Below are 24,875 nucleotides of genomic sequence, written 5' to 3'. Positions count from 1 at the left end.
ATACTAAGGTACGGTCCTTCTACGACTCCATCACCGGCCGTCTTTTGCCCCTCTGCTAGCTCTACGGCCCCGTTTCTTTCTCGTCTTTGCTCTCTCCAATCTCCAGTCCACGTTTTCTTTGGGTTCGATCACTCCAATGGTTGCAGTCTACAATCCTCCGCTCCGCTGTGCACACGCACACTCGGGTGAACAGAACCGTCCATGCACTTGAGTCTAGTCCAACACTAGGATGACGGGTATACCCACTTCTAGCTGCGCAACTGGTGGCTGATTATGATATTTTACTTTTTCTTTCTGTTATCTGCGAGGGAGAAGGTATTATGAGGTAATCGATGATCAAAAAATTGCTATCAGCACTTCAGCAGAAACTAGCGATTGAGGAGAGTTTCGACAAACGACGTCTATTGCAAAGGCAGGAAATTTTTCTTCCATGGAACAGGAAAAGAAAAAGAAAGAAAGAGGCAGGGCACACAAAGGAACGGGAACCAACGTGCAGACGAAACTGCGATGCCTCGTTGGGGCCATTGATTTCGACCGCACCACTGCAGGAGAGACAGCGATCATTTCGAAGGATCCAGGGCGCTGTACCGAACTCCTGCAACCTGCAGGTTGACTTGGATACTGCAAATTCAAGGAGGTAAGGTAACCCAACATATTTATTATTTGCGTTCAATTATTTTCGTCACGCTAAAAAAATTCTGGAGACACATTCACGTACTTTAATCCAGCCTCTCCACCGATAATTTCAGCCACGAATATGACATGACAGACCGTCTTTCATCCTCTTCGACCAGGTCGGGGAACACATCCCAAATCTATACAGAGGATGACCTCAGTACTGTACCGAGTAACTAGTTTCGAAACTTGCGATCAACGTTAGGAACAACTACCGGGAGTTGTCAATGCTCGGATCCGGTGGGGAGCAAATCACCGAGTGGATTTCAAGTGAGCGACCCCTGCCTATCAAAATTCTAAAACAATACCTCCGGTTCTCTGGTAGATACTTGAACGGCTGGAGAGAAGGACTACAGTCCGGACCGGAAAGGATCAACATCAGATGTAACCTTTTCGGTTGTGCTGACTGGTGGACTGGCAACTAACTCCCTTGCTTGATATCAGCATTTGGCTGTCAACCTGCCCGCCATCAGGAATCTTCCAGTCGTCTAGTACTTACCTACCTCAGCTTCGGGCAACGGCTCGGGCGTTTAGAGTCTCGAACTGTATAGAATCCGGGATTTTCAGCTAACTTACGTCCGAGTGTCTTGATAGAACAGTCTGGCCTCTGATGACATGCCGGATGATTGGATAGGGGAATGACCCTCCCAACCAGTTCAACAACACAATCGAAGCAAATGACACATGGTGGGTATCTCGAGGTTACCTTATGACTGCGACTCCAAAAAGATAATCCCTCGCCTAGTAAATACTTCAAGATGTAAGTAGATCTTACGGTGTGTCAAGATCCAACGTAGAAAAGGTGGGTTTCCTGCCAAGGCTGCAACATTCTCCTGTGGAGTACTATTAATAATTATTCATAACGCTAAGTGCATAACATTTAACCATCAATGCATAGGCATTGTCTGCTTTGAACATGTTCGTAGGTCAGTAACCAGCCCTCGGCAAGAGATCCTGATGCTGGTCGCATCCCCAGATGTAGATAATTCCGGGGCTGGTTTCTTCACCCCGGCCCCAGCCATGAAGGCACTACCGTCGTCTTGAGGCAGGGGGTGCAAGGAGGAGGAGTAGGGATTTCTGCAGCTAACCAGCCTCGTCTACGGGAGTACACACTACGATACTGAACTGACTGCTTAAGACTTACAGTACTTGGTCCATCATCCATGGGGTTTTGATGCTGTTCGGGGTTTGCACTTGGCAGTTCTGTTTCACATTTTCAATCTCCGGGAACCCAGAACCAAGGACCTTCTCATGTTGGTAAGTACCGAACATTCTCGTTATTGTTCTCAAAGCTCAATTCCTTATCGGTTCTATCTTGACTGCCAGCATACAATGTATTGTGATCTGGCACGGTGCTATCGTGACTCCATCTCAGTTTTCTCGAGACATAATCCCAAAACTACCCATGATTGTTTCATCCCATCGAATTGGGCCCCTTATCACTCGCTCTCCTCTGCATGTCTCAAATCCCCGAGCCCTGACGGTGACAGCCTTAAGAACGCCACTGTACTCCACCTTGCAGATGCCACATTCTTTAGGCCAGCCCTATCACCGATCAGCGATGTATCTACAAAGTCCGCTTTGTAAGGATTTGAACCGTTCACACCAAATTCACACCACAGAAAACGGTAAGACTCTAACTCTATACTCTCCAACAACTCCAGTTGCGTGAAGCTTCAGTGCTCACTAAGAGCCTGCCAAGATCGAAAAGCCTCAAGAAAACCCGGCTGTCGTCGACCTTCATTCCTTTCATATTCATATTCATATTCGCATTCGGCACCGTCTCCCAACAACTCCTCACCCTCTCTCAAGTCCAGAATCGGGATCATAGATGGCCGTCCATGGGCGCACTGAAAAGGCAACACGCATCGCGCCAGTCGACCTATAAGACTTTCGCACTCCTCGGCCGTCAGGGCATCGTTGAACATGATTGCTGTTCTGCATGCCCGAGAGTTCAGCAAGTCAATAATCCCCTGAGGGCAACTCTTGAGTCGTTCCACCCAACTGTCCTCGGCCTCACACTCCAACTCGTCCCGATGTATCTTGGATCTCTGCGCTCGCCGAGCACTGAGAGCCAAACCACCCCGTCCGTTCTCCTCGTGTTTCCATAGCTCGCCGCGGATCAAGTCGCTGACCAGGTTGGGTTCTACTCGACACCGCTCTGCAATCAGTGTGGGAAGTGAATGCACTACAACGAGGGCAGTCCTGGCTGATGATTTCCGCTCAACAGTGTACCCAACACCCCAAGATGCAAAAAAGTCTGCATGCTTTCCAAAAAGAGTGGCTTCCATTAGCGGGATATCAAAAGTAATAGGGTCAATCCTGATGGTTTGAACTTGACGATGGCCATCAACGAACATTTCTCCAAAAAGGCTCTCAATCCGATATCGTTCATCCGCAGCATGTTGATCAACCAAGACCAGGACCGACCGTGAGCTATGGCCATCAGCGAGCTTTGCGAGGATAAACTTTCGATCCACCTGTGCAATGATGTTGGCCGTCGCCAGGTGACTCTTGCGTAGTCGGCCTCGGAATTTTGCCAATCCCAAATCTTCCAATGCGCATGTGTCTCCCGAGCCGTCAAACGGCCGAATGAGGCCCTTATGACCCGTATTTACGTGACTTTCACGGTCGCCAATCGCGGTTATGGGTGTTTCCGGTCGACTGAACGCAGAGTTTTCCCATCTCCTCAGGAGGTTCTCGACCCAGATATTATGGCTTTTGCTTGAGATTGCCGACCTTGGCCTTGACCTATCGAGCGCCCGCAGTGTCTGAAGTGTTCCGGCAGATCGGGGGCGCTCGTCGACTGTAAATGCAGTAGATGGTGATCTAACGTTGATTGCTTGGCCCGTTCTTGCATTGATCAAATGAGTACGTCCGGTATGGGGGTCAGTCCACGGTATCGACGCATCGACATCCGGCCCGTCATTTTCAGTAATTTGCAGGTTGTTACCGGCCGACGAATCATCCGTCTCTAGACAAATTGACGGTTCTCTATCGTGGTACACCGAAGCGGGCCTTGAATGCGCTTTCTTCCACCCATCGGCCAATTCATGCTTACCGGCAGGCGGTTCTCTCGCACATTTGACCCTAGACCACGTCGTAAAATCCGAAGTAGTGTTCATTGATGTCGGTCTGTGGAAGGTCGGCAGCTTCAACTGGCCTGCCAAGGCTTCTTCGGCAATGGACGATCTGTTGCGTGAAAACACTGATTTCGCAAGACTGGATCCGCTGGGCCCTGGCGACTCAACGATCATTGACCTCTGAGACGCACCTTTCGTTTGTCGCCCTGCACGTGGTCGTAGACCCTGTTGTTTCAAGAACTCGCTTATCATGGCCGCAAGCACATCAATAAGACGCTGGACGGACTGGTTTGACTCCGGTACCACCTCATGGTCTTCCTCGTAGAGTCCTCTAGGATCATCGACGTCTATGCGAATGTAGAACATCGGCCATTTGTTCACTGCCTTGCTTGTAAACCTTGGACCTGGGTTTCCGTCGCTGCTTACAGGGGCCGCTTCAACCGCACCAAAATCGGACAAAGCAAACAAACGGTTGATTTCACTATAGAGCAGGTCCGTGCTGTTGCGCGGGTAGACTGGATCGATCCCAATGGAGATAAACTGAACCTTCTTCGTGGGGCTAGGCACAAGGGATACAGCGGCGTGCAACGACACCCCAGGGACGCATGCTGCCACTGAGTTCCAGCTACCAGAGTTCTGCGACTCAATCAGACCGGCCTGCATAAGTATAGAAGCGATGCGTTGGATATCCAAGTCTCCCCTTGTCTCTTGACGCCCAGCGTGCGAGCGAATCGTAACCTTCCTCTCTTTTCCAGCAGTTGAGATCACCAGTTTAGCCAGATGGTCACTTGCTAACATCAAAGAAACGAGCAGTCGCCGGAGACCGTCCCACTGCCGCTCGAATTCGTCGGGTTTCTGAAGGGCTAGGGCCCGACTTTTCACGCGTACGGGCATATTGCCAAATAAGTCATTGACAGTAACACGCGTCCCATGACCGCTGAAACTCAAATGATGCGATGATGGTGCTGGCATCAAGCGTGCGATCGGAGTCGAATGATGGAAAATGACACTATTGGTGCTGTTGTGGCGGAAATGTTGTGAGGTCACCGTCAACAGTGAAAGAGAAGCCAGAGAAGCGAGGAATTGCCCTCTACAACCGTAGACGGCTCTTGCTGAATGCAATTTCGAGCTATCTGCATGAGAGGTGAGCGAGAAGACAGCTAACAGGAGCGAGGCCCACGTACGATGCGCTTTCCCCAGTCCTCCATCCGACTCAAATTCGGCCGGGGGCATCCCATCACCGTCGTCCTCAACCACACATCCCCCGCGGTGAAAATCAACCGTTACGGAGACCGTATGTGCATTTGCATCCAGCGCATTCTTGACGAGTTCCACAACCACTCTATTTAGATCGGTAATGGAAGTTGAAGATTTAATCTTTGCCACAACCTCCGGCGGGAGTGGCTCCATTCTGCTATCCTCTGAAGACATGACAGAAGCAAGAGAAATTTCAGTCGATGTTTTCATGCGAGACAGGCTGTCTTCACATGATTATAGCATTGAATGGCCCTTGCCCAATCTTGAGCAGTAGTTGCCAGTGTGCCACTCTGGTGGCATATGAAACCCCGTTGGACTATGATGTAGCATCGGATCCAGAGTAAAGACAGCAACAGCGCCAAATATTCAGCTTCATGAATCAGGAGCAGCAGATCAGGGTCGTTTCCATGCTTGTTGTCCATGTCTGGAACAGTTGTCAAGAGGGAAACAGCTGCTGCAGTGGACGATACGTGTCACGTGATAGATTACGTGTTATGCCTGGGGGGTATGCTGTCTGGTGTGCTGAACCGGGTTACAGTTCAGCAAAGGTTTCGGAAAAGTTCGACAAGGTCTTAGAATATCTAGGGTAAGTTGAGAGAGCTTGGTGAGGTCTTAAGCTACTACCTAGAATTGCTAGCAAGATGGAAGGCCTCCGCAAGTCTTAACTATACCATTCATCAACTATCAAATTTACCCCCCACGCCCCCCTTAGGGTCGTTAGGATGATTAGGGTACGTAGTGAGTAGGGTAGGTATGGGCTAGAAATATAGAATCTCCTTTTTAGGGTGGTTAGGGGGTGCTTTTTAGTGATATTACGTAGAAGTTGAGCCTCGTTGAGGAGCTCATCAAGTCTTAGATTCTATGTGGATCACATAAAATGTAAGACCTTGTTGAACTTTCTCTTGGTGACAATATTCAGACCTTGCGGAACTTTTCCCGAGACCTTGCTGAACTGCATGCTCGTCCTGGCCTATCTATCATCTATCTCAAGACCTAAGCGCCAGGGGAGGGGATAGTCAACACCTGCCTATATAGTGTCCTAATTTCTCCATAATGCGATTAATGCCACTAAACATGAAAATATTGTCTTCTATTTGTTTCTTTGTAAGCACGGTTATTAGAGATCTCTTTTCGTTCTCTATATAAGGCGCTCGTTTACCTATATGTATTCTCAAGGATGGGGCAAGCAAGTCGACGTCAGAGCATTCCTCATTTTCCAACGTATCCAGCGTTCCTACAACACTTTCGTGGTGCTTTCTGTACTTGTCAGCGGGCTTGCCGTTTCTGCCTTGACCTTTCCCGAATTTCATCCGACAGACAGCGGATTGTTACGGACTTCTGAAGGCCTTTTGTGCAGCTCGGCCATTACAGCTGTAATCTCTGCTGTTGTCACCACTATGCTACTTTTTCAGTTCGAGGGACTGGAAACAGCCACTCAAAGGGATTTAGCTGTTGCCTGGGGGCCCTTGGTACTCCTGGACCTCTCAATCGTCGAATTCCTTCTTGGGATGGTCTGCTGGTACCGGGGGAAGAGTGGTTATTGGAGAGGGACTCTGATGGCGACACAGTTTGCTTTCTTGCTGGCCATTTGTTTGACTCTTTCGATATGGATGTGGTTTTACATGAGCAAGAGATGGGGGCTGGGAAAAGAAGAAGCTCAAGCTGCCGCTACCCACGCACGCGTTGCGGATAAGTAGGGTCTTGCATCGTCACCTCAGATGGCTCGCAGCTTCCTCGGCAACCTGACGAGGATGTCCGCGCAAGCCGAATCGCTGCATTATTGGGCCACTGCTTCCACGGCTGTAGTGGCTTTGCGAGGAAGTCCAAAGGAGTGTCATCGAAGAGACTCCGAAGCAATCTTTCCACAGCTGCTTAAAGTTTCAGCAATTGTATCATGCGTCAAATAAAGCTATGGGTACTATACACCAACAGCCCACAGCTTATGTAGCCAAAAATGGGTACATCATGATCAAAGTAGCAACAGAAGGGAAAATAGCTCAAGAGGGTAGTTGTGAATGGAAGAGTAGTTTGTCGCAGTGCACTGAGGGCCTAAACAACAGCCGTCCCACGTGATTGGCAGGACCTTTTCAATAGCTACCTAGGTACTGGGACTGGAATACCAAGGCACCAGCTCAAACAAATCCATACCCAGAGACATATTATGGGCTACCAGTAATCATGTCCCAGTTAAATGGAACTAGCTGATTCACCCTGACGATCTTAACGCAAGTACACAATGTCTACCGTTCTTGGGCCGGGGTCCACGAGCATAGTGGACTCAGGGGCTTAGTGTTGTTGATGACTAAGTGCACTCGCGGGGACGCGCGAATCTGATTCAGGTGCTTGGCACTACAAGCATTCATTCTTTTTCACGGACAGAGGGCGAAGCAGCTTGATCCTTGTACCATCGAGATGGGAGACACCCCAAAGCAGAGCGTCGCTGTCATTGGCTCTGGGATGGCCGGCCTGGTGGCGGCCTTCCTGGTTCAAGGTGACACAAAATCCAGGTACAAGGTGGAAGTTTTCGAAAAGGTAAACGAGCACAATTGGCCCCTTTATACGAACGTCATTAAATCATAATAGCAAGACCAACTGTCCTTAGATTCTGCGTCGTACACCCTAGGGACAGCCGCCGATGATGGCGACTCTCCATCTTACCGTGTCGACATACCAATGCGCGCATTCGATAATAACTATCACATCAACCTGAAGCGCATGTACGACTACCTTGGTATTGATTATGTGTCGCCAAAGTTCCTTTATTCGCTGTCGCGTTTTTCTCAGTCCACCGGGAAAAGGGAACGTCCTTATTTTATCCACTCATCCAGCAATCACAGAGTGCCCCCAATCCGCCCTAGTTCCAGGAGTCTCGTGGGATGGATTGGGGAAACATTATATTTGACGATTTGCTATTTTTGGTTCACAGTGTGCTGCTTTCTAATCAGACCGAGAGGAACAACTAGGTCCAGTGAGGAAGAATCGCTTCAGCGGTATCTTGAGCGAATACAATTGCCACGGTACTTCTCCAGGAGTTATCTATTGCCATTACTGTCGAGCATGACCACCTGCTCACATAACGAGCTTCTTAACTTTCCTGCTGTTGATGTCGTGGACTACGCGAAGAGGACATACCGGCAGCCGCATTACACTGTTGTGGGAGGCGTCCAGAGGGTTCAATCAAGGATATCTGAAGGGCTAGTTGTTAGGCTCAGGTCCACAGTCACCGCAGTCGAGTCAACCGGGACAAGGTGTCGGATCACATGGACCGATTCGCAGGGTGACATTGTGTCGGAAGAATATGATCACGTCATCATGGCAGTCACTCCCGATGTTGTCAGCACTATATTCCAGCCTCTGGAGAAGCCTCTTCAGTCGATCCCCGTTGTTAAAGGGGAGTGCATTGTTCATCGCGATACATCCATCGTTCCTGACGGTGGCTTGCTAGCTGCCGAAGCTCAGAAAGCACGCAAGCAGCCCGAGATTATGTACATGTTCTCCGATGGCACATCGACTGAATCCGTCCACCAGCATCCTTTGTCTGTCTTAGTAACGAATTTTCCAATCGCACCCATCGAATCGAGTAAGATAATTTATCGCACACAGTTGACCCGGGTCTTGCGGACCACAGAGAGTAGGAAAGTGGTGAACAGCATATTTTCCGACGGCCGGTCTCAACAGACGCGACAAGAGAAGGAGCAAATATGGCGCAATGGGAATGGAAACGTCTGGCTTGTTGGCGCATGGTGCTGGGACGGAATGGTGCTCCTTGAAGGATGTGTCATGTCTGCAATGAGAGTTGCAGCGTGTCTGGATGTCGATATACCGTGGTCGAATGATGAGTGATGCCTCACGACTCCTTTTCTTGGCGACTGCTTTCCACAAGCATGATCGATGGCGTCAAATATCGTACAATCAGCATAACCACTTGTTGTATATAATGCCGCATATTTGCATGTCATGTCTTATTCAGCGCCCGGGTTCTCTGATCTTCGTGCCACAATAATAACTCCTCTGACTACTCCAGTCTGAGCCCACCAGTCGAAAGCCTTTGCTGCCCCCTTGAACCTGCCTATGGTCATCCCGTACTTGCTCAACTCGGCGTCTTGTTTCCTCAGAAAATTGGCTATACCAGGAAAGACATGTTCCGAAATATCCCGCATTTCGATCAGGTTGCTCTCATACCCGGCCTGCGTCAAATTCCTCTGATACCCTTTCTTTGTGACAAAGTTTCCATATGGAATCCCAGCCACGAGGCACATCAAGCGCAAGACAAACCTCTCCCAAGGCGTGGCTTGATCTGAAAGCAGGAGATCAAATGCCATTATAGAGGCTTGCATATCTTGGTACGCACATTTGAACAACCGGTCACGAGAGGGTTGAAAGTGATACAATGTATCAAGCGCTAATAGCCATGTTTGAGTCTTAATCGTGCACTCTTCGATCGCCTCGCCCTTTACGCTCGGTCTGAAAACAGCGCGCTTAAGGCTCAATTCCCATGAAGAAGGGTCGGCTGCGTTGGCAGCAAAGATCTTCACATCTGTTGTTTCCTGAGAAGTCCGTTCGAGGTCCGCGATAGATCGGACCTGCAAAAGTCGATCTCTGGCAAAATCTGCTTGAGACTTTACTACCGTGAGACCAACATACGAGTCGAAGAGTGGCCGGACAGACTGAGCTTCTTGCATGCCACCTGCAGAAGCAGTGGGAATGTCAGTCGTCCTAAACAGTTGCCTGGTTAGGTAGAGAGACTGGTCGCCACAACCCATTCCGACATCAACCAATTTTATTTCATGCAGAAATGATCCTGATTTGGAACCATTGCCTGCACCGAACCTGATTGGTGTGCTATCTTCATTCAAAAGCTTTGCTGTGATCAGGACTTGCTCTAATAAGGCTTCGCAGGCTTCGGGAAAAGAACCTGTGTGCTAAGTCTTCGTCAATCTCGTCTCTTCATGCAATCGCGTACAGGCCCACGGAACAGTTAGGCTGGAAAGAACAACTTGCCGTAGTGACAATGTTCCTAATGTACCTTCCAATATCCCATATTCATCCACATTCCCTTAGCTGGAGGGACATCCACACTTAGGATAGCATGGTCTAACCCATACAATTCCTTTCCGTCGAGTAAGTCAATGACACGCGCTGCGATATTCACTATGATCTTTAAGGGGAAAACAAGTCCCTTGATGAACAAACTAATGAGATTGCCCATCGTAGGTTCGGGAAGCTAAGGCCACTTGATATGAATCACTGGTGGCTTATTCTGTTTTCCTTCCCACACAGAGTGTGATATAGGACACTTGACGATGGGGAGAAGAGTAACAATACACCCAGGATCCCCTGTCCTAAAATATCATATAATCCAGGTGGACTTGGCGCAGATTGTGGGCCACCTCTCGTGCTTTTCCTGCTATTTCTCTAGGACCCTCAGGAACGGGCTACCGGACAAAAATGAAAGTTCTGTCAATTGTTAAAAAGCTATCTTCACTCACATCTCAGCTCAAATACAGCCATTTCGAGTCAGCATGAGGTGGGAGAAGCGGCAGGGCAGGTTGGTTTGGGCCCGAGGCAGCAATCACGTGCTGGCAATCATCCCCCTTGGGACTCCTGACGGTGTTGTAGACGCAGCCAGCATTTACCCAGCCGTCATATTCTCTCACTCCCTTGGTTTAATCCGACTTCTTTCATACCTCCTCCTCTTTCTTCTTTCTCTTCTACAGTATTGAAGATTATTCTCGGTCAGTTGGAAATCTGACAAGCTGTGATCCCATACTTCAGCGTCCACCTATGTTTCGGTGATTTGCGGCTTATCTGATTTGCCCGATTCGTCCCTCTGTTACCTAACTTACCTGTATTACGACCTCCTTCACTCGACATTGATTGGCAACACCGATTATCTGGAAATCCTCAACTCTAATCATTCCCCGTGCGATTACTTGCAGATTGTTAAGCGGCCAGGATGGCCACAGCTGAGGTGCCTACGCGGACTCATGGTTCGTCTTCGCAAGCATTCTGCCCCTCATGAGACAACCCCAAATTGACAGATGATAGTTCGCAGCGGACGCCGCCACCCGTTCTCTAGCTGGATGAAGAGACTTGCCAGTCTGAAGGGCTCCTCGACGGATTCCAGCACAATTCGCTGGTCCCATAAACGCCATGACTCTCACAAGAGCAAGAGAAACAACACCAAGAACAACCCTTACCCGCTCTCCGGTACTACGAACGTTGCCGGTGAATACAGCAGCGATTTCATCTCTTCGGTCTCGGATACAAATGCTGCCAATGGGCCACGATCGTGCTCATATAGTGAACCTTCCATTGCCTGTTCCGGATACGACAACCAGGTGCCTGCGACAAGTGCAAAGTCGACGGCCCCGACCATCTCAACGAACGGTGACACGGCCATCTCCGAGGCAGCATACTCCAAGGCAGGAACGATGGCTACAGCAGGAGGAGGGATCAGCTCTCGCGGCGGAGGCGAAGGAAGTACCTTCTCTTCGCCCGCGCCGTCGGTCCGTTCGTTGACCACTACCCTAACTACCGTGCAGTCCGCCGCGCCGTCCACTCACTTCTACAACGTGCAAAGTACACATCAAGGCCTAGCGCATGCGAACTCGACGCACAGCACAGCGAATCAACAAGTACAATTTTCCCAGCCATTTCCTTCCTCCCCTGCGACCGCGGTGCCACCCCATCTTGTCCCTCACGGCCAGTCTCATACCTACAGCACTGCGACTGCCAACAATATTCTCACTGACAACGCATCCATCCTCACTCTGGCTTCATCTTCAAAACGTCGCCGCAGGAACTCGCTGGATACAAACGCATCGGTCCGCGCTCTGGCGCCGTCCTCGGTATTTGGTGGTAGTCGCGAGAGTCTGCCTCTGAGCGTGCTCAGTGCGAATGTTGGAGAGCCATCCAACACGTCCACGTTCAATACACCCGGAGTACTCAACCGTCCCAGCATGGTGGGCCTCGCTAGCGCTGAGCGGATCAGTGTATACTCAGCGTCCGGTGCGAACGCGAGCGGCGAGCGAGGGAGCTACCATAACAAACCGAATCCAGGCACGGGAGATGGTGCAAGTGTGAAGAGCGCAGCGTATTCGCACAGTCGCAACGACAGTTATGCGGCGAGCATCTCGGGCGGGATGGGTGTCGCGATCGCCAGCGGGTCCGTCAGTCAGCCCATGACGGGGAGGGTCAGTCGTCGCAGCTCGGGATGGGGTGAGATAACCGGTGATGAAGGCGACCAGGAGAAAGAAGACAAGGAAGAGCGGCCAGCAGAGTTGAAGGAGGAGGATTTCTTTGATGCAATGCCTGAAGGGACGACTGAAACGACAACGACCGCGACGACAAAGAATTGATGACACCGAACATGGTATGACTTTATACACAGGAGAGTCTGCCGTGAGCTACGCAACGAAGTTACGCAAGATAACTGCATGACAGAGTGGGTTAGAATATTATCAACAGTTTCCTGCTTTTTTTTTTTTTTTTTTTTTTCTTTTTCCGCGTGCGAGGAAAGGATGGAGGTCTGTCTGCTTGGGATGGGAGTCAACATGACATGGGAGTTTGGGTTGGTTGCTGGCTATTTCTGCCTTGGTATACCTCGATTGATAGATGCATTGACAATATTGATATCCCGCTGGTATTGTTTAGTATAATCAACAGCATTCATTATTTCTAGTTGACCCTTGACGGCATATGTATACCCACAGTTCAAGCTTAGTAGTGGAATGCGTATACCGCTGTCAACCTCAATATGTTAACAATGTTCACAATCATAATAGTAGAATGCCAGGAGAAAAGTCAAAAGTACAACAGCATGGCGAAGGAAGAAAGCTTCAACTACTAATACAGATGATAATCACTCTCTTGACAAGTGACAACACTTAATTGGGCCCTAAACAGTGGCTGAGATGCCTAAGACTCAAGATTTAGAGACAGCAGTAGGTGAGTTACACCTTAATCCAGTCTACTCAGAAGCTAGTCTAGCACGCAGAGCAGCACATGGCTTTTTCTCTCCAGAGTTTCTTACCATGCGTGATCAATCATATTATCATTCATCCTTATTCCATGATTAATTGATTATTCTATTCCTGAGCTAGACTAGGTCGTCAACTGCATACGTCAATGCCCTGCATGAGCTGCTTAGCCTCGATCCGTCAAAAGACTCTGCAGTGCACACTGCACACTACAGTGACTCGACTATTCAACTGTGTATAAAAATTTTATCCATATCAATTGAGATGAATTAAGTGAAATGAATTGCGTTCTAAATGAATCCCTCCAATGGGGCTCGCTGATAAACAGACACATTAACGTATCGTCAATCATAAGACTCGCTCATCCACCCTTGGCTCCGTGAGACGCCTTCCTCATTGCCTCCAGATAATGACCAACCAGATACTGGTTCAATAATATAAACAAAGAAGCTGTAATAAAATAACGGTAACTAATATATTCGATACTTTCACCTTTTTTTTTTTTTCTTTTTTTCTTTTTCATTTTTCGGTTTAGCTCTGTTCACGCAGTGCCGACACCGATCTTGGACTCGGAACTACTCCGTTCAGCGTCGACCTTCTGAGAGGAGAGGAATTTCTTGAACATGTTGGCAATGTCGGTCTCGGATTTCTTGGTCTCCTCCGCCGACTTGCCGTTCTTCTCAGTGATCAGGTTCTTGAGCCATTGATTCTCCAGCTCTAGCGCGGTCACGCGGGCTTCAAGAGCGGCATTCTTCTCGTTGGTCTCCTTGACGGTCTTTTCCAACGCTTGTTCCCGGAGCTTCTTCTTGACACGGAATCGCGCGCTAGCAGCCGTGTTGCGGCGACGCTTGTCCTCCTCTGCGGCAATGCGGGCAGCCTCCTCCACACTGATAGGGGCCGCCTTTTGCGTGTTCTTGCGCTTGGGTCCCGCCGCAGTCGTTGCAGAGGCAGCTGGAGCAGCTGGAGCAGCTACTGGGCTGGTAGCTGGACCAGAAGGCGATGTTGCAGACGAACTAGACTGACTTGGGCTTGGGTTGGCGTTGAAGGGTGCACTTGAAAGCCCCGAAGGGATTGATGGGATCTTTGAAAATTGCGTATTTTGAATCGGAACCTGAGAGCTGATCGAGTTCAAGTTGGCTGCCGAAAAATCGGGCGTGTTGGTGAAACCATCTATGGAGTTGAGATTAGCCTCAGACCATAACTAATCAGAAATACAGCGCTCCAAAAGCCAAGCTGGACGACACAAGTGTAGGAAATCATTGCAAGATAAAATAACATGCTGAAGCAATTGAAATTGAGGAAAGCGGCCTGCTACACTCATACCAGATGAAGTGCAACGAGGATAGCGACGAGAGCGGTCACGTGATATCGCGCCATACTCGACCCCGTTCACGACAACGCTAAATTGCAAATTTGATGCAGGAAGCACATAACCCTTTTTGAGATAGCCGCGCAAAGACAGGGGAAAAAGGTTCATGCAGACAGGGGTGGATTTAGGTGCTTTGCTCAACCAATGATGGCCCGTGCATCGGATTTCGCGAACCGCAACCATGTGCCCCCAATGATCCAAAAGGACGATGCAAGATATCACGAGTTGCATGGGAGAATGAGGGGTTTTCACTCACCTCCTAGAAGATCCAGAAACTCCATATCGGAATTGTGGGTGGTATGTCCTCCATTCTGATGTTCCGTTGTCTTCGCACTGTCTTCCTTGACGGCATCAAACGGAGGCAGGTTGAGATCCCCGAGATTGTCGAAATCGAAGAATTCGGTATTTGTGAACAACGAGAGTTCAGCATCGAGACTGAAAGTATCTTGTCTCTGTTGCTGCTGCAAAGCCTGGTCGTACGGCGAGGGAATGGCATTCAAATCCTCGATGTATTGGGAGAAGTTGGGCGCACGTCGGCCGTTGTAACCGGACATGATGTATGAGTGAGGCTAAGCCTCTATCAAGTTCTCGAGATAAATCGAGTAGCTGTCTTCCTTTGCGTTTCGTTCAGATGATGCCTTGTGAGAGTGACAAATGCGTCAAAGACGCACGGTCGTAGCACTTGTCAGATGTGCTCGAATAATCACGTCGAGGTCGAATTGACTATGGAAGAGGGTCCGGAGATGAAAGAGTAGAAGAGAGAGGAACGAGAAGACCAGTCAATAATGAATAATACTCACGGTGGAACGCGGGACATCGGGGAGGTGGGAGGGAATGTGCGCAGGGTGGGGTGGATGATTAATCCGGCGGAGCAAGTCAACTGGTCAAAGCGATCCGATCACAATGATTGAAAATCAAAGAAGGGTTTTCACAGGGCATTTGACAAAACCAAACGACTAATCTATTGATGCTTGATAGTGTTCTATTCATTTACATTACCCCTCTACAGCAACAATAAAGCATATTCATTTAAGATATAGGACCGAATACCTTCACTCGAATACCTTCACTCGAATACCTTCACTCGAATCCCCTTCGTCACTGACAATCAACACATTAAGGTAAAATCTTTCTTTGTCTCGCCACTGTGCGTTATTGACTATCCGTATCGAGAAAGGATTACATCGCACTTGAGTCATCTTTTTCGGTGACCGAGATCGGAGTCAACCGGATTTTAAAACGCCTCGAACCAGGCACTGTCCAATCTCGGGACCCATTATTTCACGATGAAGTATCACAACTCCTCAATAATCACAAGGAAACGGGCTCCGCACATTAATAATCAGCCGGCCTTATCTCGTCTTCCTTTCCCTTGTCCAAAGCCTTGAGCTGACTACAGTAGTGAATGTGATTCCTCAGACGACTGTTTGGGTTTAGCTTTTTTGTCCATGACGCGGTTTGCGCATGAATCTCAGTTGCAGTTCAGTCCTACTGAACTGTTTTCCTGCAGAAACTGTAGACTACGACTTGCCATTTCCGGATTCTCCCTGAGCAATCCCGGAGCTCTCCGGAGAGTCCCTGATCACTCACTGATCATTGCCTGCCACATGACAGCCAAATAAAAGGCATTAAGCCAAGCCTAAGTGCACTGTCCTGATGATGTACAAGGCTCTATAATTTTCTGTTTGCCTGTAATTCCAAGGAGTACATCATTTTATATAGAGACTTTCCTCATCCTGCCTATGCTTCAGAGTGATAATAGTCAACATAATGCATCCTTGACTCTTAGTTATCTAGCAGACAGGGTAGTATCCCTGGTATCTCAATTTGAGCGAGATCTTAGAGTAGGTGCTTATGCAGCACTATTTGAGTACTGATGGAAATAGAAGACATGATGTAGATGAGAAGGAAGGCAGAATTAGGGAACAACCACCACCAATCGTTCATTACCAGTATGAACCCTCCCCCAATCACTTGGGCTTTTGGCCCATTCCCAGGAGGAGACAAAGGAGACAAACGTATCAACGCACACACCGATGGCGAGCATTTTATCGAGGCTGGCTTATGGTGTATGACACATCCTTCCCTGTTGACACTACCTGTACTGATTCTTCGCTTCTTCTCATTGACAGAAACCTTGCTAACGACTGCCACTACGCAGCAACCTATACATACACCACGACACAAAAGGTCAGCACCTCGGTTATAGGACTACTTCGGAGAGGCAGCTATCTAGTAATCATCAACCCTAATTTATGTGGATTTGCCGGTCTCGCATCATAGAAGGCCTCCCTAATTCGCCGCAGCCATAACCTCCTTCGAAAGCGAAAACTGATTCCCAAACCGTCTAAGCAGCAACTGCCCCACCGTGTCCTTGCTAGGATCATCCGGATTCAAAGGATTGGTAGCCGAAAAGTCCCCATGCCAGAACGTCGCACAGGAGAATCGTTCCGCGTCAGCAGACTTGTTGATCACCCGGTGCCTGGCGCTCCTGTACACCCCCGCGGACCATTTCTGAATCATATCGCCGCAGTTAATGACGAGGACGTCTTGCACGGCAGGCACGGGCAACCAGGCCTCGCTTTCATCGTGCCAAACCTCCAGACCCTCCCTGCCGGGCTGTTGGAGCAGGATGGTCACGCCGCCGAAGTCGGAGTGCGCGCCTACGCCAAACTGGCCGGGGAGGGTTGCGCTCAGCGGCGGGTAGCGGATCATCTTCATCATGATGATGGGGCGCTTGGTGAAGCTTTCCATGAGGGTTGTTGAGAAGCCTAGCCCTTGCAGGAGGATTTGCCAGATGAGTTTGCCCAGCGAGGAGGTTTGCTCGTAGTAGGACCAGACTGGCTGTCTGAATTGGTGGTCTGGGAGATCGGGCCAGACGTTTGGGCCGTGGAAGCCGGGGGGCTCGACGACGGGGTCTTCTCGGCCGATGTAGAAGGACTGATGTGGCCACCATTAGTATCGTATCGTATCATGTCATCTTGAACCGGATGGAAAAGTGGAAAAGTAAGTACCTCTTTCGAGTCGGGCAAGGCGTCCCCGTCTCGAAGGGACATTCCCGACGCTTCATACCCACGGCGACAAGGGCTCTTGAGAAACGAAAGCTTGACCTTGTCCTCGGCGGGAAGACTGAAGAAGTTGTCTAGGGCCTGGATCAACCCCTCCTGCTGCGACAGGGACACGCCGTGTCCTTTGACCTGGAAGAAACCATACTGCTGGCACGCCTCGCGGACCTCTGCGATTACGGCTTGCTGGTCCGAGGGTGAGGTGGGGTGGAGATATCGATCTAGGTCGATGATGGGGAGGCCTCCCATTGTTCGTTCAAGACGTACTTAGCCTTGTGCCAGAAATAGTAGTAAAGGAAAGAAACAGTCTGAAGAAGTGGACAAGGCTCTATCTTCTCGGACATTTTATATATATATCCCCGACAGCCCTCGTCACGTATTGTAACGTACGCGTAATTTTCAATTTCCTAGCCCTAACATTCGGCGGTTTCTTGCTACTACTCCTACTGAGCAGACGTTCGGTGCTCATCGAGTCACTCACTCGTAGTGATCAACGTGCAAGATATGAAAATACCCGAATAGTCGGTCATTTGTGCCTTGGCCTCGATAGAAGCCCAGAATGAAAAGCATGAGGAGTATTTAAGTCATAGGCGAGGCGTTTGATCTGATCCCTGCAGTGCAGCTTTCCGTCACGTCACCCCACTGATACTCCTGCTACATCAAAATGCATGTCCTTATTGTTGGAGGCGGCCTCGGAGGCCTCAGCCTCGCCCAATGTCTCCGAAAGCAGGGCATCTCGTTCGAGATCTTTGAGCGGGATGAAAATGCGGATTCACGCTTCCAGGGCTGGGCAATTGCCATTCACAGGTAGCCCTCGCTGCCCTCATACCTTGTAGTCATGCTCAAAGGTTGATATAATGACTTGACAGTATCATTGATCAAATCACCACTGCCTTTCCATCGGATATGCCCGATCTGAAAGAGGCCACGAACCATCTCGCGCCGCTAAACCTCCCGGCCCAGATTGGGCTGTACTTTCCTGGCAGGGAGGGCCGTCTTGGTGTGCAGGTAGTCTCTACCATCCAGAAAACAATGGCAACTAGTGCCTAGGCCCAGCTGATTGATAGTCATGTAGGACTCTCCTGAGCTACCGATCATCCGCTCCGAACGCCGTCGTCTTCGGGACTGGCTGGCTACCAACCTTGATATCCAATGGGGCAAGCGAGTCAGGAGAGTCAAGCACGACGACAACGGCGTCGCCGTCTTCTTTGAGGATGGGACTAGCGCCACGGGAGACATTCTCGTCGGTGCCGACGGGATCAAGAGCGTGGGTAGGTCCAGTCCCCCCTCCCTCCCTCTCCCCCCGCTTCCGTTTATCCAATTAATTTAACGATACGCAAAATACAAGTCCGAGAACACCTCCTCCAAAAACCCAGCGACCAAGTCCTAAACCTCATCCCCCTAGCGGCCATCGTCGGCGAACTCGACCTCCACGGCAAAGCGTTCGCGCGCCAGCTCGCCCTCGGCCACAGCGCCTACATCTTCATCAGCCCAGACCTCGGCTTCTGGAACTTCGGCGGCCTGCACCACGTCTATCCCGACGGGGTCTCGGGCCGGCACTACTGGATGTTCATGGAGCCCGACGCGCACGTCGCCGAGCCCACGCACTGGCTGCAGCGCGCGACCCAGGAAGAAAAACTCGCCTACGTGCTGGAAAAGGTGGGCAAGCTGCCCCCGAAGTTCCGCGAGATCTTCGAGGCGACGCCTGCGAGCGGGATCAAGGCCGAGCCGCATATCTGGCGTGATCTGGAGCTTGAGGCGGAGAGTGTGCCTGCCGGGCGGGTCATTCTGATGGGGGATGCGGCGCATGCGATGACGCCGTTTCGGGGGGAGGGGGGGTATCATACGTTTATTGATGCGTTGCAGTTGTCGAGGATGCTTGGGAGCGTAGATGTGCGGGATATCGAGGCTGTCAAGGCTGCGGTTGCGGCGTATAATGCTGAGATGCTGGAGAGAGGGGTCGAGGCGGTGCGGAACTCGAGGAATGACCAGCAGGCTAGGAATACGGCGCGGAAGTCCAAGGTCGTCTCGGCGATGCAGGAGGCGAAACCGCTTCCTGAGGTGGAGATTGTTCTAGAGACGAGAGCGTGATCATTCCTATATCTATCTGTTCATACCCTCTAGAGAGAATGGACGTCTTTCTAACATACCTGCTTCTTCTAACCCTGTAGAGGATAGATTCGATGAGCCTAATCAAGGTAAAGAAGACGGTCGAGAGCAAATTCTTACCGTCATCTCGATAGTCTGCATGTAGATTGTCATTCAGGATCTGGATCGTTCAAGGCTTATGGCACACGTAGTCTCCAGACCACTTGGTTTTATGTAGGAGAAAAACCGTATCGTAATACCTAAATAGCTAAGACTCTACAGAATACACAAGCTTCTGACCAGACATTGCCTGACTGCGAATAAGGTCCACCCCTCGAATAACCCCCTCCCAACCACCATCCTGCACCTTGACCGGATGAGCATCAATCAGCCCCCGATCCAGCAGCGCCTGAACCGCCGCAAAAGCCCTTGCCCCAAACGCCCGGTCCTCCGGCCGCGCCTCACGCCCATACTCCCCGTCCAATGCAACCTTATGACCGAAGATCGTCAGCACCATAACCCACGACGGCTGAATCGTCAACGGGCGAGTCTGCGAGATGGTCTCCCGGAAAGGCTCGAGCGAGACATAGCGGCCGCCCACACGGCCGATGGCCGCGTAGCAGAGCTGCGTGGTGTCGGCCTGGGTGACGCAGTCGAGAGCGTAGGCCAGCTCGTTGCGCGTGTATGCGCGGATCTCCTCCGCGCAGGTTGGGCTGCGGTAGTCGAAGACCTTTTCGGCGCCGAAGCGGCGGGCCAGCTCGAAGTTGGAGGGCGAGCAGGTGGCAATGGGGCGGAGGCCGGCTCTTGACGGGTTTTAGCCATGCAGCAAGTGTATTGCATTCCGAGCAAAAGACTCACAGCTTAAGCAGTTGGAGAGCACGCGTGCCGGTTGCGGTGCTGCCGCCTGCAACTAGGACAAACTCCCCTCCTCCCTCTCCCTCTCCCACTGCGGCGGGCTTGTCCACGCGCGTGGAGAGCTGCTCCAGAGACGCCGGCACGCGTAATTCATGGAACAGGCCCAACGCAGCAGTGGCAACGCCAGTCCCCAAGGACGCGGCATTTTCGAAACTCACATCGTCGGGGATCTTCAGCAGCAGATCCGCATACGCGCCCACGTACTCGGCAAAGGCGCCCACGTCTGGTTTGAGCTTGTTCATGCCGTGGACCAGGCCCGCTACCCTATCGCCGACGGCCAAGTGGCCCGCTGCAAGGGCGTCGGCGCCTAGGGCGACGACGGTGCCGGCGAAGTCGTACCCGTGGATGGCGCCAACCGCTGCGCTGTAGTCGAGCATCTTCGCGTCGGCCGGGTTGATGGCCACTGCGGCGGTCTTTACGATTACCATGTCTGGACCGAGGGCGGGCATGGGTGCATCGTGCTGGATTGCGAGCTTCCCTGGTCCCTGGGCCACCACGGCTGTTTGCCGCGGGCGTAATGACAGTGTTGGACAAGCTGACGGCATTGTGATTGTGCACCTGAATGTAGACAATGGCAGAGGGCAGAGGGGCAGGTAGGTAGCAAAAAGTGAGGCTCTGATTAATAAGGAAACTGGCTGATGCTCTTCTTAAATGTCTTGCCCCGGTAATGTTTGTATGGTAACGTTTCATGACGGTTGTAACGAAACAGACTCGGATATATAATATATATTATGACGTGAGATAGAACCGAAAACCAGCACCGAAGTCAACAAACCATATATGAAGCCGAAGAATGTCGCCGAATGCATTTTTTGTATGGTATCTGCCGTAGTCAGCAGTGTATTGGTTCAGGATGAGACGTTGCTTCGATATAACCACCAGAGAGCCAACCCCATGAGTTCATGAACTGGATATTGACAGTGGAATCCGCGGAATCATGTCGTGTCCGGCTCAGCTTGACATCATGGCATGTCCAGTCCCTCGCGAAGAAAAAGAATTCCGCACCCAGACCCAGACCATCATCGAGGAAAAGATCGATCACTCGAGCCTGCTCCCAATTCCCTCCCCTCCGCACCAGCATTACTTTGGTCTGCTGGGACACGCCCCAGACCTGGATCCCGTTCTCCCAGTAAAGACCTACTGGCAACTTATGGACCAGTATGCACCCATCTTCCAGCTCGATCTCAACATGCCCTATCCACGCGTCTTTGTGGGGAGCCGCGAGCTCGTCAACGAGATGGCGGACGACACCCGCTTCACCAAGTTCACTCATCGACTACACCGGGAGATGCGAGCTGTTTTCGGCGATGGGTTATTCTCCGCCGAGTCGACGGACAAGGCATGGTGGAAGGCTCATCGGCTTCTTGTTCCAGCATTTGGTTGGTTCTTTCTGGAGCAAAGCTGAAGTTGTAGCCAGGGAACTGACCCGCCAAACAGGCCCAGTCGGACTGAGCAAGATGTTTGATGATATGTATGAGCCTCAAACCGTCATCAACTATCAGGGCTAACAGGGCCAATATACAGGCAGGATATCAGTGCCCAATTGATCCTCAAATGGGACCGATTCGGCCCTGAACAAGAAATCGAAATGATCGAGGACATGTCGCGGCTCACCTTCGATACAATCGGGCTCTGCGCCTTTGGCTACCGCTTCAACGAGTTTTATTCGGACGGCCCACACCCGTTCATGAGACAGCTGAAAGAATCGATTGTGGAGTCGGGGAAGCGCGCCAATCGGCCGGACCTGATCAACCTGCTTTACTTCCGTCGAGACGAGGAGCATCGACAGGAGAATATCGTGAAGATGAGGGCGCTCTGCCGACAGATCATCCAGGAGCGACTTGAAAACCCCAAACCCGAAGCGAACGACCTGCTGAACGTGATGCTCAATGGCGTTGATCGGGAGACTGGCGAGAAACTGGGGGTTGAGAATGTCATTTTCCAGATCCCTACCCTTCTCGGTGGTGGCTACGAGACCACCAGCTCCACCCTCTGCTTCATCTACTACTTCCTCTGCAACAATCCCGACACGATGCGCAAAGCCCGAGAGGAAGTGGACCGGATCGTTGGCGACAACGTCCTCAACTATGGCATGCTGCGGAAGCTGAGGTATCTTGACGCAGTCATGAAGGAGGCGCTACGCTTGCAGCACCCTGTCAGTTTGCTGACCAGGTTCGCCGTCCGGGACACCGTCATTGGAAACAAGTATCTCATTAAAAAGGGGCAGACGGTGTCCGGAATCTGGCGCCATTTCCACCGCGACCCCGACGTATGGGGCGCGGATGCCGATGAGTTTCGACCTGAACGCATGTTGGATGTGAATTTCTCCAAACTACCCACCAACGCCTGGAAGCCGGTAGGTCATTGATCTCTCCCCCGCTTCGCCCCGAGACTCCAGCACTAACCGTGTAAGTTTGGCGACGGCTTGCGGGCGTGCATCGGTCGTGGCTTTGCGGAACAAGAGATCCTCATCAACCTAGCAATGGTGTTGCAAAAGTTCGACATTGAAAAGGCCAACCCAGCGTACCAGCTACAGCTCACAGGGCAAATGGGTGTCAAGCCTGTGGATTTCAAAATCCGGGTCCGGCGTCGCTCAGACCGGACCCTGATGACTGGCATCCCTGGAGGAGTGGCAGCAGCGCAGGAGTCTGCAAAGGCGCCGCCTCGGCACCAGGGCCAGCCGCCACAGGACACCACGCCGAGACCAACCGGTGCGAAAAAAGCCGTGTCCGTCTTCTTCGGAGGCAATCAAGGAACTTCGGAGAGCCTGGTCGACGCGCTTTCTAGGATGACTCCTGAATTTGGCCTCGAGCTCGATGTACGGGAACTCGATGCTGCGACGGAGAATCTGCCGACGGACAAGCCCTGCGTTATTATCACGCCGTCATACGAAGGTAGACCGCCGGATAACGGAAAGAAGTTTGTCGCCTGGGTCGAAAGTCTGGCCTCCTCCAAGTGGGGGGGAAAGCTGCCAGCCGGAACGAAGTTTGCCGTGTTTGGCGTGGGAAACAGTGACTGGGTACATACTTTCCACCGGATACCCATCTTGATCGACGAGTGCCTCGAGAAGCTGGGTGCCGAGCGGATCATCGAAGCTGGCTTTGCGAATGTGAAGCGCGACCTCGTCGGACCGTGGGAGGCATGGAGCGAGAAGCTGTGCATGATTCTATCGGGCAGTACGTCGCAGGAACATCCCAGTCGGATCGGCGTCGACGTGCACATCGAGAACAGTGAGCTGCAGACACTCCCTCAGGCACTCGCCGGCGGCGAGGAAATGTTCACAGCCGTCGTCACTGCCAATCTTGAGCTGGCAGACACGACAGTGGGCCCTGCCAAACGACATACTGAAGTGCGTCTTCCTGCCGGATGTGGATACCGATCAGGCGATTACTTGGTCATCAAGGGTCGGAATTCAGACGAAGCGGTGACCCGAGTTATGAAGCGATTCCGTCTCACTGCCGGAGACGTGATGAGTGTCCCGCCGTCAAGCAAGAAGAAGAAATTCCTCCCTGTCCAACCGATGGCAGTGGAGCATTTCCTTCGGAGCAGGGTCGAGCTCGCGGCGCCTATCAGCAAGCGGCAGCTCGAGACCCTGGCCTCTTTCGCCAAAGGCGACACCGCAGAACGTATCCAGCTACAAAGGATGCTTGACGACACGTCCTACCAGCGCCTGCTGGACAAGAGATACTCTGTCATTGATGTTCTCGAGGAAGTCCCCCAGCTGGATTTACCATTTGGAGTATACATTGACTTCCTCCTCCCGTTGGCGCCACGGGTATACTCCATTTCTTCCTCTCCCATGCAAGGAGACTCGGTCACGAGCGTCACCTTCGACGTCTTCGAGGCCGAATCCCTGAGCGGCCACGGCACGTTCCGCGGCGTAGCCAGCTCCTACCTCGCCAGCCGCACGCCAGGAGACTCGATCGTCTGTTGCATCCGGCCAACCAAAGTGCCCTTCCACCTGCCTCCAGACCCGAAGACGCCCATCATCATGGTCGCTGCCGGGACCGGCATTGCGCCCATGCGAGCCTTCTGCCAAGAGCGAGCGGCCATTTGCCGTGACGGACGGCAGCAGCTCGGTCCCGCCCTTCTCTTTTTCGGCTGCAGACACCCGGAGAAAGACTACCTGTACCGGTCTGAGTTTGAGGCCTGGGAAAAGGAAGGGATCGTGGAGATGATTCCCTGCTTTTCGAGACCGGATGACGGGCGCCGCAGACGATACGTCTCGGATGCGCTGTGGGAGCACCGGGAACGTGTCTGGCCGATGTTTGAGGGCGGAGCATGTGTATACACGTGTGGAAGCGCGGGCAGGCTGGGGAGGAGTGCTGCAGCGACGTGGAGGCGGATCTGGATGGAGAAGACGGGCAGAAGTGAGGCCGAGGCACTGGAGTGGTTGGATACGATGAAGAATGTTCAGTACATTAGTGATGTGTACTAATAT

General features: G+C 51.5%; 9 protein-coding genes across 9 annotated transcripts; 4 read left to right on the top strand and 5 right to left on the bottom strand.

The window, feature by feature from the left end:
• Positions 1-2,351: 2,351 nt before the first annotated feature.
• Aspvir_007797 (putative DNA mismatch repair protein (Mlh3)) lies at positions 2,352-5,225 on the bottom strand (the record flags this gene model as incomplete). The annotated part of the gene is made up of 1 exon (XM_043270974.1): positions 2,352-5,225. One exon carries the CDS (start codon positions 5,223-5,225, stop codon positions 2,352-2,354), a length of 2,874 nt encoding a protein of 957 aa, XP_043126909.1.
• Positions 5,226-8,072: 2,847 nt separating this feature from the next.
• On the top strand, positions 8,073-8,858 carry Aspvir_007796 (uncharacterized protein; the record flags this gene model as incomplete). The annotated part of the gene is made up of 1 exon (XM_043270973.1): positions 8,073-8,858. The coding sequence occupies one exon, from the start codon at positions 8,073-8,075 to the stop codon at positions 8,856-8,858; it is 786 nt and encodes a 261-aa protein (XP_043126908.1).
• A 119-nt stretch (positions 8,859-8,977) lies between these two features.
• Positions 8,978-9,778, bottom strand: Aspvir_007795 (uncharacterized protein; the record flags this gene model as incomplete). The annotated part of the gene is made up of 1 exon (XM_043270972.1): positions 8,978-9,778. The coding sequence occupies one exon, from the start codon at positions 9,776-9,778 to the stop codon at positions 8,978-8,980; it is 801 nt and encodes a 266-aa protein (XP_043126907.1).
• A 1,193-nt stretch (positions 9,779-10,971) lies between these two features.
• Positions 10,972-12,376, top strand: Aspvir_007794 (uncharacterized protein; the record flags this gene model as incomplete). The annotated part of the gene is made up of 2 exons (XM_043270971.1): positions 10,972-11,005; positions 11,064-12,376. The coding sequence occupies 2 exons, from the start codon at positions 10,972-10,974 to the stop codon at positions 12,374-12,376; spliced, it is 1,347 nt and encodes a 448-aa protein (XP_043126906.1).
• A 1,162-nt stretch (positions 12,377-13,538) lies between these two features.
• Aspvir_007793 (putative bZIP transcription factor (MetR)) lies at positions 13,539-14,920 on the bottom strand (the record flags this gene model as incomplete). Its single annotated transcript, XM_043270970.1, has 2 exons — positions 13,539-14,167; positions 14,623-14,920. 2 exons carry the CDS (start codon positions 14,918-14,920, stop codon positions 13,539-13,541), a joined length of 927 nt encoding a protein of 308 aa, XP_043126905.1.
• Positions 14,921-16,658: 1,738 nt separating this feature from the next.
• On the bottom strand, positions 16,659-17,680 carry Aspvir_007792 (isopenicillin N synthase family dioxygenase; the record flags this gene model as incomplete). The annotated part of the gene is made up of 2 exons (XM_043270969.1): positions 16,659-17,306; positions 17,381-17,680. The coding sequence occupies 2 exons, from the start codon at positions 17,678-17,680 to the stop codon at positions 16,659-16,661; spliced, it is 948 nt and encodes a 315-aa protein (XP_043126904.1).
• A 415-nt stretch (positions 17,681-18,095) lies between these two features.
• Positions 18,096-19,522, top strand: Aspvir_007791 (FAD-dependent oxidoreductase; the record flags this gene model as incomplete). The annotated part of the gene is made up of 4 exons (XM_043270968.1): positions 18,096-18,238; positions 18,301-18,439; positions 18,507-18,702; positions 18,780-19,522. 4 exons carry the CDS (start codon positions 18,096-18,098, stop codon positions 19,520-19,522), a joined length of 1,221 nt encoding a protein of 406 aa, XP_043126903.1.
• Positions 19,523-19,787: 265 nt separating this feature from the next.
• On the bottom strand, positions 19,788-20,979 carry Aspvir_007790 (zinc-binding alcohol dehydrogenase family protein; the record flags this gene model as incomplete). Its single annotated transcript, XM_043270967.1, has 2 exons — positions 19,788-20,322; positions 20,378-20,979. The coding sequence occupies 2 exons, from the start codon at positions 20,977-20,979 to the stop codon at positions 19,788-19,790; spliced, it is 1,137 nt and encodes a 378-aa protein (XP_043126902.1).
• Positions 20,980-21,398: 419 nt separating this feature from the next.
• Positions 21,399-24,872, top strand: Aspvir_007789 (bifunctional cytochrome P450/NADPH--P450 reductase; the record flags this gene model as incomplete). Its single annotated transcript, XM_043270966.1, has 4 exons — positions 21,399-21,813; positions 21,872-21,905; positions 21,959-22,790; positions 22,848-24,872. 4 exons carry the CDS (start codon positions 21,399-21,401, stop codon positions 24,870-24,872), a joined length of 3,306 nt encoding a protein of 1,101 aa, XP_043126901.1.
• Positions 24,873-24,875: the final 3 nt, after the last annotated feature.

Source organism: Aspergillus viridinutans (assembly GCF_018404265.1).
Source record: "Aspergillus viridinutans IFM 47045 DNA, scaffold_5, whole genome shotgun sequence".
Classification (NCBI taxonomy): Eukaryota; Fungi; Ascomycota; class Eurotiomycetes; order Eurotiales; family Aspergillaceae; genus Aspergillus; species Aspergillus viridinutans.
This window is presented reverse-complemented; position numbering and strand designations above follow the sequence as displayed.